The sequence below is a fragment of the Gymnodraco acuticeps genome, unplaced genomic scaffold (genome assembly GCF_902827175.1).
Source record: "Gymnodraco acuticeps unplaced genomic scaffold, fGymAcu1.1, whole genome shotgun sequence".
In the NCBI taxonomy this organism is placed as follows: Eukaryota; Metazoa; Chordata; class Actinopteri; order Perciformes; family Bathydraconidae; genus Gymnodraco; species Gymnodraco acuticeps.
The window spans coordinates 296,363-311,750 of NW_022991713.1; the positions used below are offsets into that span (position 1 = coordinate 296,363).

General features: G+C 38.6%; 1 protein-coding gene across 4 annotated transcripts; it reads left to right on the forward strand.

Moving 5' to 3' along the window:
• Positions 1 to 711: 711 nt before the first annotated feature.
• zgc:92242 (uncharacterized protein LOC436899 homolog) lies at positions 712 to 15,388 on the forward strand. Of its 4 annotated transcripts, none has more exons than XM_034198951.1 (6): positions 712 to 797; positions 5,118 to 5,553; positions 9,785 to 9,902; positions 12,179 to 12,287; positions 12,380 to 12,587; positions 14,558 to 15,388. In XM_034198951.1, exons 2-6 carry the CDS (start codon positions 5,379 to 5,381, stop codon positions 14,719 to 14,721), a joined length of 774 nt encoding a protein of 257 aa, XP_034054842.1. In that variant the 5' UTR covers positions 712 to 797; positions 5,118 to 5,378; the 3' UTR covers positions 14,722 to 15,388. The 4 variants fall into 4 exon arrangements, with proteins under 4 accessions (XP_034054842.1, XP_034054843.1, XP_034054840.1 ...); XM_034198952.1 differs by having other exon boundaries at positions 728 to 763; XM_034198949.1 differs by lacking the exon at positions 712 to 797 and adding an exon at positions 898 to 3,153.

A 15,388-nucleotide genomic window follows, 5' to 3' on the forward strand; every position in this document is an offset into this window, starting at 1 on the left:
TAGTTTTGAATTGGAAATGTTGCCTCACCATATTGTTGAATAGATAGATAGATACTGTAGATAGCAGCAGTGTCAAGCATTACGCGAGTTGCAAATGTTTAAAATATACAATAACGTACAAATATAATTAAAAATAATAATAACATTAGCGGCAAATATATATAGTATGAATACATTCATTTTAAATTAGGTGACTATTCTTACCTATCCTATATTTACGAGTCATAGGTAGTTCAAGATTCATAAATAGAATCATAAATAAATCAAGTTGCTTCTTTATTTTTGAACTATGACCACAAACACCTTCTCACGGAAGTGTGGAAAAACATTTTTTTATCCATTTTCTAAGTCTGATCTACATACCTTTTTCATACCGTGTCACACACATAAAAAATAGTCACATTTGGTCAAAAAAAGGTTTTTAGCAAGGGATTTTTTCCCCTTGTTTTCACATTAAAAAAGGTAAAAGGCATAAATTAAGTTATGAAAACACTGTAACAACTTTTTTGATCAGAATAAAATCTCACTTGCCTCTCATGGTTTCCAAATAGTTGTTTATATTCACTACATTCCTGTCTACGCCACTGGGATCCCTATTGACTTGCAATGTCCCATTCCTCCAGCAGAGGGGGCTCTGCATGCATAATTACCGTTTGACCACATGTCTAATCCCCTCCACGTGGACTCAGAATCAGAATCAGAGACAATGCCTTGATTACTGCTGGGAATTTCCCAAGGTGTGCCATGCAAAGGGAGGATCAAGGTAAGAGTCTTACCGTAAGACCGAGACAGACAGGGTAAGATTCATTGTTCACTGTGGGAAAGTATGTCCTGGTAATGATTGTTAATAGCACTTAGAATACAAAAGGTGTGGCTTTAAGTCTGATAAGTGCCATTATGTGCACACAACATATAAATGAATACACAAACACACACACATTTTCCCATTATATGACCATTACCTAAGAGGAAAACACATTATGTGTTTGCATATGTATTCATGCTCTTCCTTTTATCATGTTAAGAACTACATTATCAGAACAACATGAATGTAAGAGTAAGCATTTAAATCAACTTAAATGTTTCTACTTTGACCAACTTACTTGTGATGTTTGAGATAAATCTATATATTATAGTTACAATACATGGTTGGTTATGGTTGGAATGAGGTCAAGTGAGGTGGTTGCTTAAATAAGGTTAAGATTTGGGGTTAAAAGTTAAATTCAAAGACTAAAGGAGTGGTAATTGTCTAAATAATGGTCCTGACAAAACCAGCAGAACAAGACTATGTGTATTCATGTATCTGCAGACCTTGAGCTCTCTGCCCTGATACCACACAAACTGAGTGTCTAGTATCACTGAAAAACAGCTTTTGGTGGAAACCCAGCTGTATTGACTGATGACAGCTTTGGTTTCATTTTGCGTAATGCCAAGTGCAGTGGCAGTTTAGGGTGAATCTCACTGAACTGATGACTTATTGTTGTCTTCACTCCGACTGAAATAAACCACAAGTCGGTTTGGATTATGTTTTAATTTTTGACTTTTTGACAGCGTGCATTCGTTGGTTATCATAGTCAGAACAGAAGTTGTGTTTTTGAGAAAAGTGGATATATTCATACTCACTCTTTATTACTTTTTATGACTGATCTATCATATAATGCCTAATCTGATCATGTCTACAATTTTAAAAAGCCTGTACACAACATTTTTTACATCATAATGTTTCCTACACTGTGAAGTTGTAGTTTAAAAAGGATTACAATAAACATCATGATAGCTAATGTTACTATTAGCTTGATGTTAGTTAGCTAATGTTAGATAGCTTAATGCTAACTTACTGATTCTGTTTGTTAACTACTTAAATTGGTGACGTTATATTTTACTGTTCCATGATTACCAAATAATATAGGACAACACTTGGTACTTATTGGAATGGAAACAAAAAAAAGTTTAAAAGTGTAACCTGAAGAGTCTTTAGTGAGTGCTCTAAAGTTCGGCTGAAAATAAAGTTAAATGTATGACTACCCGGTCAAGCGTAGCCTACAGTGTTTTTCTCTCAATTTTAAAACATATTTTATGATAATCGGTGTCATAATTCAAAGTTCTGTCTAAGAAACCAACATGGAAGTGTTTTTAAGTTACTGATCTGTGTAAAACACCCTTTGTTCTTCTTGTAATGGTTTCTTTTTGTTATTTACATTTTCCTGTTACCTAACAAACCCTTGGTCACCTACTTAACCAAATGAAAACACAATGTAAGTGAAAAATGTGCCAATTGTATTTACAACAAGGTTTTATTTCCTGTAAACACTGTCAGTGTGTCACACCTGGACTTCCCTGACAGGTCATTAACAATCTGAGACAGGTTAGTCATCTGCATGGATGACTGTATGGTTATTAGCTAATAGCTATAATTCCTCAGAAGCATATGACTGACATTTAGGCCAGTTATCTGGAATCATCTGAGCCAACCACAAAACAATGAGCTCTTGCAGTCATGATAAGTTTCAACAACCTGTTGACGGAAAAATCCAGTGGAATAAATATCCAGATTCCTTCCTGCACATGTGGTGTTGTGATTAATGGTTTGATACGGCGGCAGGACGTCCTGGAGGAAGTAAAAGAAAGAAGGGGGAGGGTAAACACAGCAGCTATACAGAGACTGTCAGTTTTATAAAGTCAGAAAAGTCCTACGCTACTACTAAAGGTTACAGAGCCTGTCAGGGGAAATTACATTCCTTGTGTCCTTGAACGCAGCTAAACAGACTCACAAGGGAGAAAATGATAAACATGAAGTTATTTATAGCAACAGATAAAGAAGGGGAAACATTTAACTTGATATAATTAAACCAACTTGAAACTTGTTTGAATTGTAAGTGAGATAAGACTGAGAAAATAAAGGAATGTGGAAGGAGGAGATCCAAAAAGCCGTGATGTCAGGCCGTCCCACTGCTATTCAGTAGAAATGCAGCACAACAGAGTCGAGCCTGCATACCATTGCTGCTGCTGACGACTGCTCTGATCCCACACAAACACACACACACACACACACACACACACAAAGGCACACGTCACACACACATCATAGCACACTCGGAGAGGAGCTGAAACTCAGAGCGGTGCCTGGAGATGCGACCGGCTGGCAGCCACTGAGTGAGTCCACCTTCCCTCCTCTGTTAAGTGTCTCTCTTTTCTTTGTCTGTCTTTGTTGTGATTGCCATTCTACGGGCCGTCTAAGTTCATTTGTCTCTCCTCTGTCGCTGTGAAACGGCCACTGTTTTCTCACACTGAGAGACTTTTCAAACTTTTCTCTCAGTATGCTGTGCACATACTCTCCTCCTCTCTCTCTGCTTTTCTTTCTTTCTTTTCTTAGCATGTGGTCAGAGGGAGGATGAAATCCAAGAGCTATTTGCACGTCAGGCACTGAGCCAGACCTTTACATTTGTATAGCAGAATATTTTTCTGATGTCTTTTAGGATGCTCATGTCTCATTTGTTTCCATTGGGATGCCATACCCTTGTGCAAATGTATAGTTAATTTTAGGAGCTGTGATTCTTTCACAGAAATATTGAGCAATATGCCACTGAGTGGGCTGTAAACATTCAAGTCAGTTCCAGTTGCTCTTAATCACAGTCTGAAACTCTTACATTGTGAAAGAATGAATGAAAACACACCCTGCAGACAATGACCATAACATGGATCACTCAGAGAAGCCTTGAAAAGAGACTTGAAATATGCAGTTTAGAGTTGATTTAATAGATGATTAGTACTAATTATGCGGTTAAACTGTCATGTACATACAAATAAGTGAAGCAAAAATAACAGTGAGTTTAGCTAAGGTTTGGATAAAGTTTTTAGATGTTTAGGTTTTTGAGCTGCTACTTTTTTGATTGCCACAAATAATTAGTTGTTGGTATTCTTATATATCTATTCAAAGCAAGCTGCTCCCTCCATGTTCTTTACCTCTATTAAAGTCATATTTTTTGTAGACATAGAATTTAAAATCAATGTTTGTTTGTTTTTCACAATATTTGCATTCAGTCCTGTCTTGCTTTCAGAGGTAGATATAATTGCTTTCAGGCTCAGTTAGACCCACCTCCAATTATTGGGTGTAGTGGTTTAGTATAGTTCTATGATTAATAGCTGCCACACCTGAAACACTATCTTTGAGGGCGATACGTCACTTTTGCCAGCCTCTACTGATTTACCGTCATATAGGTCTGCCCCTTATGTGCAGATTGGTGAACTCTTATCACAGACACAAATCCTATTGGCTCTCCCTCAGACACTCACAGTTCCACATCTTTCAAAAGTCTGTTCAGGGTGGAGGCCGCTTGTATTCTGTGTGTACACACAGTTGGAGGTGGAGGTTGTTCTCTGGGATTTTATTTTTGAGAGCTTTGGGAATAAGATACTTAACTGGACAGTCTGTCGATCGGGGACACGTGTTGATCAGGTGCTAAAAACTGTTGTAGTTTTGTCTGTGTGTGTTTGTGAGAAAGACATGTTGACCCTTACTTACATATTTTTTGTTATAATCATTAAATTAAAAATAGCCTTTTTATTTGGTTTTTCTTTCATATTTAAAGGCAAGTCACATTGAAATTGTATTAATACCAACATACCAACTGATTACTTCATTTAATTTGCTTATTTCATTATCTATTTAACTCAATGAACTAGTATCACATGACTATTTTTACATAATTGGTATTGTTCCCCCATGTCAAATGTCATGCCAATAGAGCAAGCTGAATTGAATTTGAATTGAGAGGAGAAAAAAAGATACTGTAGCTTTATTTTGCTCTATCTGTGTGTGTGTTACCCCAGATAGCATGCAGTCATTTACGCCCTGTATTTTACGTGTGTGTGGGTATGTGTGTGCGTGTTGACATACTGGACCTGCCCCCTGTTTGCATTTGAGTGTTTGAGTAAGGGTAAACACTGCATGCACACACACCAACACACACACATGCACCAACAGACACACGCACACACACAGTTTGAAGTTGTGGCTTATTTGCCTCAGGACTGTTGTGTTGTGCCAGCCAGAGCAGGATTGAATGGAGGGGAACTAAACAATACGGCAGATATAATCTCTCTTTCTCTCTCTTCAGAGCTCCGTCGACACACTGCACCTTCACCTCCAGAGAGGCCGACACACACTCCTACAGCACAGAGGAAGAGAACCTGACAAAGGACACTACAGTGACCTCCAGCAGTTAGACCGCACCTGATCCCACATCCTTCAAAGAAAAGGGAACCCGACTCTGGAACAGGAAAAAGCAGCGATCAGACCCCACCGCTGAAACACGACCCACTGTTCAGAGAGACAGAGGGGCTGACAGCCGTCTCTGACACCCGGGAGAAGAGGCATCATGCTGGCCAAAATCCTTGAGGACATGTGGGTGGAGCCCGAGGTGCTGGAGGCCCTCAGCGAGGAGCAGAAGAGGATCCTCTTCTTGAAGATGAGAGAAGAGCAGGTACGCCGCTGGATGGAGCGAGACGAGAAGGAGGAGAAGGAAGGAAGAGACAACAAGAGGCCAAAGAAAGGTAAGAGTGCAACAATGAATCTATTTGATATAAGGGGAGTCCCGGCACATAGGGAACACACTACACTACAGTTTGAGTATTATCAGCAGTAAAGCAAAACAGGAAAACACTGACTACAGTTTCAGGAAGTAACATGGTTTCTGGGAAATGTGGCTTTTATGTTGACTATCAGTAACATAACTCTGACATGAAGTCAAAACAGCCAGCTTACATTGTCATTTCCTCACCGGAAAGCACCAGTGTGTTTCAACTCAATTCACAATTATGAATCGAAAAGATTAAAACTGCAGTAGACTACATTTATAATAATCTTTACTTGAATCAGACCATTCTCCAAGATGCAAATATGTACAGAAATAGGTCATCTTAAAAGCAAATGTTTGGAGATAGGCTTCTTTGCACTCTTGAGATTTGTTGAGATTTAGATCTGAACATTTTCAAATACATACAAATATTTGTTATTCCTGAATTTCTATAGTTTATCATTTTGGTGATTAAAACAACCGTTATATCTGTCCATGAAATATAGGGTTTCACCCCGCTGTAGGTTAGCTTAGCTTTAGCATGGAGACAGTTAACAACTAGCTCAGCTCATATTGAGGGTTATGAAATCAACCTACCAGCACTTTTAAATCTCATGAATACACATGTTCTATCTTATTTATTTAGGCAGTACACAAATTGAAGTGAAAACAAATGATTCCCTGGAGCCTCTCAGACAAAGCTAGCTAACATGTTCCCTGTTTCCAGTCGCTAAGCTAAGCAGCCGGTTGCTTTAAAGCTGTATTTGTTGGACATATATGAGAGTGATATTGACTTAAATGTATTTCCTAAATGTTGAACTATTGGATTATTCTTTTTGTCTTTTTTGATAGGGCTATAGCTTGCTTTAATTAAATCGTTTTCAGATAACAGATCTTCAAATTTGATTATTTTTAGACAACATTTCAAGATTTTCATCTATGATATAGCATTTAGAGAGGAATACATTAATAGAATTTGAAATTAGAAATCAACACATATTTTGATTGCTACTCAAAATTGTCTTCTGAATGCATGAATGCGGTTGTCAAAACGTACAATAATGCGCTCAGAATTTTGTTTAGTACTCATATAATTATTACACACATTAAAAAACTATTTATGAAGAGTATTTAGTCTAATATAATAGTATTATATTAGACTAATATAATAGTATTATATTAGACTAAATACTCTTCATAAATGAATATAGGTGAAAGTAGAATGAGTAATAGTAAGGTATTATACCTTACTATTACTCATTCTACTTTCACCTATATTCATACACTTTATCACTTGTGATATTTCTGCGTGCACAAACACATTTATTATAGTATACTACAGGCAGAATATGTTTGAGATTTACTAAAATTGTTTATTCAAGCCCTTTCACAACTAATTAATGAGCTGAAATCTTGTCAGCTGAGTGCACTTGATACACAAGCTGTGTAGTAACACCCTCTCACATTACCAATCTGATTAATGTGTTTAAAATACACACAATGTAACAGTCCTTTCATTACTCTGTCAGCAGCCCATGCTCAATCACCTTCCCTCCACTATCTTCTGACTCACTGAGACCCTATATCACCTGCACTGGATCTGCTGGACAATGGTTGTGTGTGTGTGTGTAACACTGTGAGTGTGTGTGTCTGCCTCCATCACCGCCAGTCCAAAGCTGAATAAGATTGAGTAAGCTCTGTGGTTTGGGGCGTCGCCAAGCTTAAATCGCATATTAAATTACCGTCTTTTGTTTACCCAATCTGTGCCATGTCATCTGAGAGCCAGCCGAGTGTGTGTTTGTTGCGTGTTCCCGTAACACAACATGAAATCCAGTTAGGTGTGTTTCATTGTTTGTTCACTGCAGAGTTGTTGGGACAGTCATTGCGTGTATGCAGGCATTTGAATGTCACATAAATGCACAATTAAATATGACTTGCTGCATTTCTGGTTATTTGTGGGTGCGGTGTGAATTCAAAGGTGTGTTTCACAGACACACTATGACTTACTGCATGTCAGATATGAAGGTAGATATGGTGCAAAATGCGAGAACGTGTAAAACCTGATGTGAACACTTGCAGAAAAAAAATCTTAGCTTGTGTGCATACATTTACACTTGTATAAAATATCCACGTATCTGTGAACCAAATTTGAAGTCACAGAAGAAGAAATAAGTTTTGTTACTTGTAGAAAAAAAATGAATTTAGTGATGAAATGTTCACTTGTTGGAGAAGTAGTTATTTAATTGAATCTGGCTTCGTATGATTAAAAGTAACACGATCATCGACCCGACGCAGTCCCCCATTGTTGTTGTGGTGAGCGAAGCACGGAGCTAGAACGGGAGCTGTGTTGGTGTGAAAGGGCCAACAGTAGTTGTGTGTGACTGACCCGAGCTTGTGCCTCGTCGTTCTGATAGCTCCGCCTCTTCGCTCCAACCCCCCTCCCTCCCCCCACATCTACAGGTGAAAATTACTTTAGCGACACATTCATCGCAAGAAGTGTAGCAAAGGTCAAGACCGCAGATTCGGCGATTTATACTGCCACAGAGCAGATTCGTGAAGTTCTAATGACTGACTTGAGAGGTTGGAATAACCAAGTTGCAGTTGTAATGGAAAATAAATTAAAGAAATATATATTTTTCTGCAAGTGAACATTTCATCACTAAGTTCATTTTTTTTCTACAAGCTACAACACTTAATCTTCTGTGACTTCAAATTTGGTTCACAGATACGTGGATATTTTATACAAGTGTAAATGTATGCACACAAGCTCAGATATTTTTTTCTGCAAGTGCTCACATCAGGTTTTACACGCTCTCGCATTTTGTACCATATCTACCTTCATATCAGAGATGGTCTTGAGCGACTGAGACGTCTACACAATGTACCCTTATGTGCTGTTCGACAGTGCGCAAAGTCATTCCCTCAAATATGAAGAGAAACAGAGCTGCCTTTGTGAGCTGGTTTCAATAATAAATCTGACTGATCAGTTCACTGTTAGGAGCTGATTGTCTCTATGGACAAGTACTCAGATCTTGTACTGACAGACTGTGAAAAATAACCCTACTACAAGTTAACCAAAACACAAGTTAAAGTATTATCGGCAACATTTACTTACATTATCAAGTAAATGTAGTCATGTGCATTTAGGCAAAGGCTTAAATCCCTGTGTTCCCTCCAGAGGGAGTTCCTCTCCCTCAGCTCTGTGACGATGCATTTCATCCTTCAGTTTATCACAAACATTCAAAGTTAAGACATCTGGGGATGTGTGGTTTTTACTGGACTGGAGGCAAAGTAATTAAAGCTGTTTGATCATTGTAGTGAAAGGTACAATATTTCCTTCTGACATTTAGTGTAGTACAAGTGTAAAGTAGCACAAATTGGAAGCACTCCAGTAACCTGCATTTAGCCTTAAATAGCCCACAGTACTTGAGTAAATGTACTTCGCTATATTCCACCAATTTCACTTCCAATCGTCAGAAGAAGTGCTGCTGAACAGCTTTCTGACATTTAAATGTTCAAGCCACACCCCTAAGACGATGATGTCACTGCAGGTGTTTTACTATTATCAGGTGTCATGGAAAACACCTGTTATCACTCAGCATTGGGGAGTGGAGGTTATTTTTGCCAGCTGTGTCATGATGAGGTCAGAACTAAAAATACTATTTTTAGGTAATGGAATACATGTTTGGAGTTGATTTCTGTATATTATGAGCTAAAGATTATATTATTACATATTATTCACAATTGAGTGAATTAATCTAAATTCAGTTTATGCAATGACAAATATAAGCAAACAACATGTTGGCTTTTTCCACACTTCAGAGGGAGTTTCTGTCAAACTGCCCCAGGTCAGTTTCATGTAGCTCTGCCGGCATAACAGGAATGAGGTCACAGCTTTTAACGTCTTTCTTTTCTTTTGTAATCCCACATTATTGAAACACTGTATCAATATTCTACTGTGCCTGTTTGCAGTGATATACAGTGAATTTCCTTCAATAGAAAAACACATAAAAAGAGATACAAGAATAAATCTGTGACAGTTTAACAGAGAAAGAAAGTCCATTGCTGTATTCTGAGGTTTCCCCAAACTCTATACTTGTAGGACAGCACCACCTTCTGGATAAAATACAGAATAACAGCTCATGCAACCATAGCTTTCATCACAATGTTGCTGAGAGACAAGAGCTTACATTTTTATTTCCCTCCAGCTTTCAACAAACATGTGAAGTGGCTACTGGGTCGGGATGGAGAGGTGAGCGTCAGAGTGATCGGAGAGGTGGACGAGCTCAGATCCTCCAAACTCCTGCAGAGCCTCATGAACACCAGGTAAAAAAACAAAAACCTTTAAAGAAACGACATGGTATCACTAATGGACTCATTTTTGCATTTTGTGTCATTATTTACCAGTTTGTTTGCAGAACAGTGCAGTTGCTTTTCTCAATAGATGAGGAACTATTACTTGTTTCATAAAAAATGTAGAACCCTGGAAAGAAAATCCTATTAATCACCTCCACCAAGTCCACTCATCCCATGCTGATAATAGGTCTGTTTTATTTTCAGTTTTTCTATTGAATGATAATATATATATAACAATAATTCCAAAGACATGTACTGATTCATGAATTATAAAAATGTAAAGCATAATTTTAATTTTTTTTATCCAGAACATTTTTTTTTTCCTTTTTTTTTTTTATCCTTTATTTATCCAGGAATGTCCCATTGAGATACAAGATCTCTTCTTCCAGGGAGTCCTGACCAACACGGCACACAACAAGTTTCAACATAAAACAAGGGCATTAAACAAAAAACATACAATTCAAATATAAATACAGAAGGCCATTTGTGCAGTGGCAAGAAGCATAATCACATCAGCAATAGCATCAGGTAAAACAGTTACATGTTTCATGAAGGGCTAATCGTAGCATACCTTTAAAAGCATTTACAGTAGGAAGTGCCTCTCGACAAAGTTTTACTTGCAGCGTATTCCATAAAAAGGGAGCATAGTGGGAGAATGCAGTTTTACCAAGCTCTGACTGCATCAAAGGAACATTTAAAAGCATCCCATTTGCTGCTCGTCTGGTATTAAAAAAGCAAGTATAAAAGGACAGAAGTCTGGAGATATATAAGGGCAGCTTACCTAGCAATGACTTAAGGATAAAAATCAACATGTGTGATTGTCTTCTTTGGTACAGAGAGGACCATCCTAGGGATTGATACAAAGTGCAGTGGTGGGTGCGAGAGCCTGCACCCGTTACAAAACGTATAGCAGTATGGTACGCAGAATCCAGCTTTTTAAGCAGGGAGGAAGGAGCATGCATATAGATCACATCGCCATAGTCTAATACAGACAGAAAGGAACTCTGCACAATTCTCTTCCTGGCTTCAGACGGGAAACATTTCTTTAAACGGAAGAAAAAGCCCAGTTTAGGTCTAAGTTTTCTCAGTAGGTTCCCAATATGAACATCAAAGGCCATCTTTTCATCAATCCATATGCCCAGATATTTGTAGGATGCTACTTTGTCAAGGCATGTCCCTTCCAGTGTCAGAATCGGAGGGACAGCTGTATTAGCTCGAGAGCGAGAGAAGGTCATGTACTTGGTCTTTTTTGCATTAAGGACCAGTCTTAGCCTTAGCAAGGAGTGTTGCAGTGTATTAAAAGCATCCTGTAGAAGCTCTATGGCCTGAGTTAAAGAGGAAGCCACTGTGTAAACAACTGTATCATCGGCGTATAAATGAAACCGTGCTGGGTTTATCCCATTTCCTAGTTCATTTATAAAGATGGAGAATAAGACGGGGGGCCAAAATAGAACCTTGTGGAACACCTTTGTTTACAGTAAGAGCAGCTGAGGTATAATCTTCTACTGAGACACACTGAGTTCTTTCAGATAGATAGTTTTTAAACCAGCTCAAAGCCATTTTGCCAAGACCTATGCAGCCAAGCCTCTGCAGTAGCAATGCATGATCCACAGAATCAAAAGCTTTAGACAGATCAACAAACAATGCTGCACAGTGTTTTTTCTTGTCTAGTGCTTCAATTATGTCATTTGAGACTAGCATAGCCGCTGAAGTAGTACTATGGCCTGATCTGAAGCCTGACTGAGACTCGTTAAGAATATTATGGTCAGTTAGAAACTTTTTCAGTTGTTCGTTTACAAGAGATTCAAAGACTTTGGCCATTACAGACAGTCTGGAAATAGGGCGATAATTATTTAGGTCAGAGGGGTCTCCGCCCTTTAACAAGGGGAGAACCATGGCCGATTTGATGGAAGCAACTACATTTTCAGATCCCCTGAACTCCATAACATGATAAACCTATGTCTTTATGTTAGCTTTTCTTTATTTTAAATGTTAAGTAACAGCTATGTTGCGTAGCTCTTCCACGTGTTTTTGCAGAAAAACATAAGAACATCCACCCTAATAAGTCCTTCGGCCTCATCAACAAATGACATGACTGTGATGGACTTTGATAAGATCAACGTTGAATTAAAGAGCTCGCCATAATTGGATTATGGAAGTAATTTGCCTTATGACTAACAGGAGGATTGATTCAAAGGTTAGGACGGCTGTCTGCGGGACTAAAAATGGACGTCTTTGTCTTCCAGAGTCCACGCTGATGATGTGAGTGGCGTCCAGGCGCTGGACTTGCAGCCAGGAAGAGAGGCCCAGCAGCAGCTCCACGTTAAAGAGGCCATCCAGCTGTCCCTCGCTGATGTGAGTTTTCACGTGTTTGTGAGTGGGTTTTAAGTCTGCTGGGGTAAGATGAGCAGAGTCTCACCATAGAATGTCCTCCCACTAATTTTCAGGATGACCCCGCTTCAACTCATGACCGGTGGTCTGAGGAGGACTCCTGCAGTGCTGATGATGACCTGAAAGACCCCGCCGGGGACAGCGACAGCGAATCAGGGGGAGACTGGGCTCCTCTCTACAGGCCCCATTTTAGTAGCCATGGCAACCGGCCACTGCTCAAAGCCCAGCTGTCAGACACAGAGAGGGCCGGCACGCAGGACACAGGTAACAAGATGGAGAGAAAGCAGATTGTGTTAGTCATTCACTCATTATACATAGGTATAAAGGTATTTCCACATGTAAATACAGTGTGAACTCTTATAGTGATCACATTTATCTGGGTCAAATTGATCACCAAAAATGCACCATTATAACAGATTTTTCTTTTTTTATATATTAGATGCAAATTACCATCTATTTGACATTTCTTTTTCTGGCATTAATGACTGTATCAAACACCTTTTCAAATGACCCTACAAATAAAATGAGATAACTGTGTGTTATTCAAAAATACAGCATTTTAATTTAAAATGTAGCTCTCTTGAAATTATTAAAATGTAGCTCTCTTGAAATTATTAGACACATAATCTCCCTTCCTTGTAATTTTGGTTTTGTGAAAGTCATTTATTTCTATTTGCAGATTATTTTCTCCAAATTCAATACCATTCTTCATGGCTTTAAGGTATTTAATCCGGATAAAACCCCCATTAGATTATCTGAAAATGCATTTTCGCACAATACAAAAAAAGAATATTACTATGTTTTATATAATACATACGATTAGTGTTAGGACTGTTGAAGTGTTAAATTAAAGGACATTAAGAAATAATACAGGCAAAAACAATGGCGTTTTTTTCATGCACTTTTCAGTTTTGGCACTATTTTGCTTCCGTATGTTTCAGACTAGTTGAAAAAACATCCAATAGATGAGAGTAACACCTATGTCACTTCCGGGCGAAAATTACGGCCCGCCCACTTTTGGAGAAAAACAAGCTGTCATTTGAATGGCGGTCAATACAAATTCTGAAGTTTTTGCCACTCTGATCAGACATTTTTGAAAACCATGGATTTTTGTATCTTCTAAGAGCCCGATTTCCAGTCAGGCAAACAATTACATTCGATCATTGGAAATCGACAATCGGTCTTGATATATGGTTAAATTAAAATCAGTAGGCGAGGCTGTAATTTCGCCAGCTGTTACTCTCATGAGCGAGGCGGAAAATAATGCCAAAAAGCTGCTGTGTCGTTTATTGCACCTCAAACATTAAAACAAATCCAGAGTTACGTGGTTCTGTATTTCCTCTAAGAAAAAAGGACAGTAAAAGAAGAGCTCTGTGGCTTCAGGCTTGATCGCCGTTCAAATGACAGCGTTGGTTTCCCCCAAAAGTTGGCGGGGCCGTAAAGTGACGTAGATGTTACTCTCATCTATGGACATCGATAGCCTACTGCTATATTTAACCATATATTGAGCCCGATCGTCGATTTCCAATGATTTAATGTAATTGTTTGGCTGTCTGGCCATTGTAACCGGGCTCTTTGAAGATCCAAAAATCCACAGTTTTCTTATATTTCTGATCAGATTGGCAAAAACTTCAGAATTTGTATTGGCCGCCATTCAAATTACAGCTTTGTTTTCCCCCAAAAGTGGGCGGAGCCGTACTTTTTGCCCGGAAGTGACACATGTGTTACTCTCATCTATAGATACACAAGGTATTTTATTCTCTAACTTTGTCTATTTGTGTCTGTAGGTCTCTGCTAAATGAACCAAAAACTATTACTAAATAATGCCCAATTGTTATATTCAAACTAAATATTTCAGAAAACTTGGAAGTAATCACCCGGGAAGGTTATATGATGTTATCTATTTGTTAAAGGGTTTACCATATTAACTTGTTGCGTATGACGCATGTTTTTTCCCCATACTTTCAGATAATTATCCAGTAGCATTTACAGTTATTCATAGCCTGATGTATAGAAAATGTTGTTCCTAAAAACTAGCGCAAATGTTATTTTCTGATTTATGGAGTGATACGAATATATTTTAAGTACCTCTTTTTAAAACCTCTGACTCTAATATCTCAATTGAGAATTCTGAACCTTGCTTTATCCAATGTCCAGATTTTTGTTTTGGATTTGTATGCTAATGAGCATATTTTAACAAGATAATGAGAAATTGCTCCTCTCTTCATTTTCAGAGATTGTGTGTAGTGAAGAGAAGAATTCAGACTCTGGAGGCCGTGTGGCGCAGCTCAGGAGGGCGTTCACAGACAATTCCCGCAGCACACCTGCCTCCAACAAACCTCCTATACCTGCCAAACCTGCTCACCTGCAGCAAAGAAGCACTCCCTTGGTCCATTAAGAGTGAAGGTGTGCCTAGCCTGCTAAGAGAAGACACTGAGTGACCCCACAGAGGCAGAGCCTGCTGTGTCACAAGCTCTGTGCAGAGAATAATGGCTCAGCTAGACACTGGTGATCCGGGATGTTGCCACAAACACTGGAAGAAAAAGGATCCTTACTTGAACCTTAGCAGTGGACTGAGATACACTTGCCTACCTGCAGACAGAGGACCGTCTAGAGGGGTGGATCGACGAAAAAGACTTGAAAGCTTTTCAACCAAAGTCAACATGAATGAGAAAAACGGATCCACTTTGATGTTGCCCAGTTCAAATATGCTCATAGTTTGTGTGAGTGACAGGCAGACGCAGACAGAAATGTCCAGAGACGCTCAGACTCTCCACTACAGGTGCACAGACACCATGGTGCATGTGTTAAATGAGTGCTAATGAAGTCATAAGCAGAGGTTATTGGGAGCGGAAACATGTATTTGATAAAAAATCATATATGCAGGTCCTTCTGTATTGTTCAAAAGCTTTAAACTGTTTTAAATGTAGCCCATGTAACTGATTTAACAACACTGACTTTCATATATTCATACAGTATATCAATGCTTCAGGTTTTTACGGAATAAAATAAAAGGACTGAATTCATGTTAAAATAAACACACTGTTACTAGTGCCTTTATCTCA

What these genes read in the sequence shown, in the direction of transcription:
- zgc:92242 (XM_034198951.1), top strand. Translation starts at nt 5,379, where the DNA reads ATGCTGGCCAAAATCCTTGAGGACATGTGGGTGGAGCCCGAGGTGCTG. An exon ending in CAACAAGAGGCCAAAGAAAG is followed by an intron (nt 5,554 to 9,784) that starts GTAAGAGTGCAA and finishes ATTTCCCTCCAG; the next exon opens with CTTTCAACAAACATGTGAAG. An exon ending in CAGAGCCTCATGAACACCAG is followed by an intron (nt 9,903 to 12,178) that starts GTAAAAAAACAA and finishes TTTGTCTTCCAG; the next exon opens with AGTCCACGCTGATGATGTGA.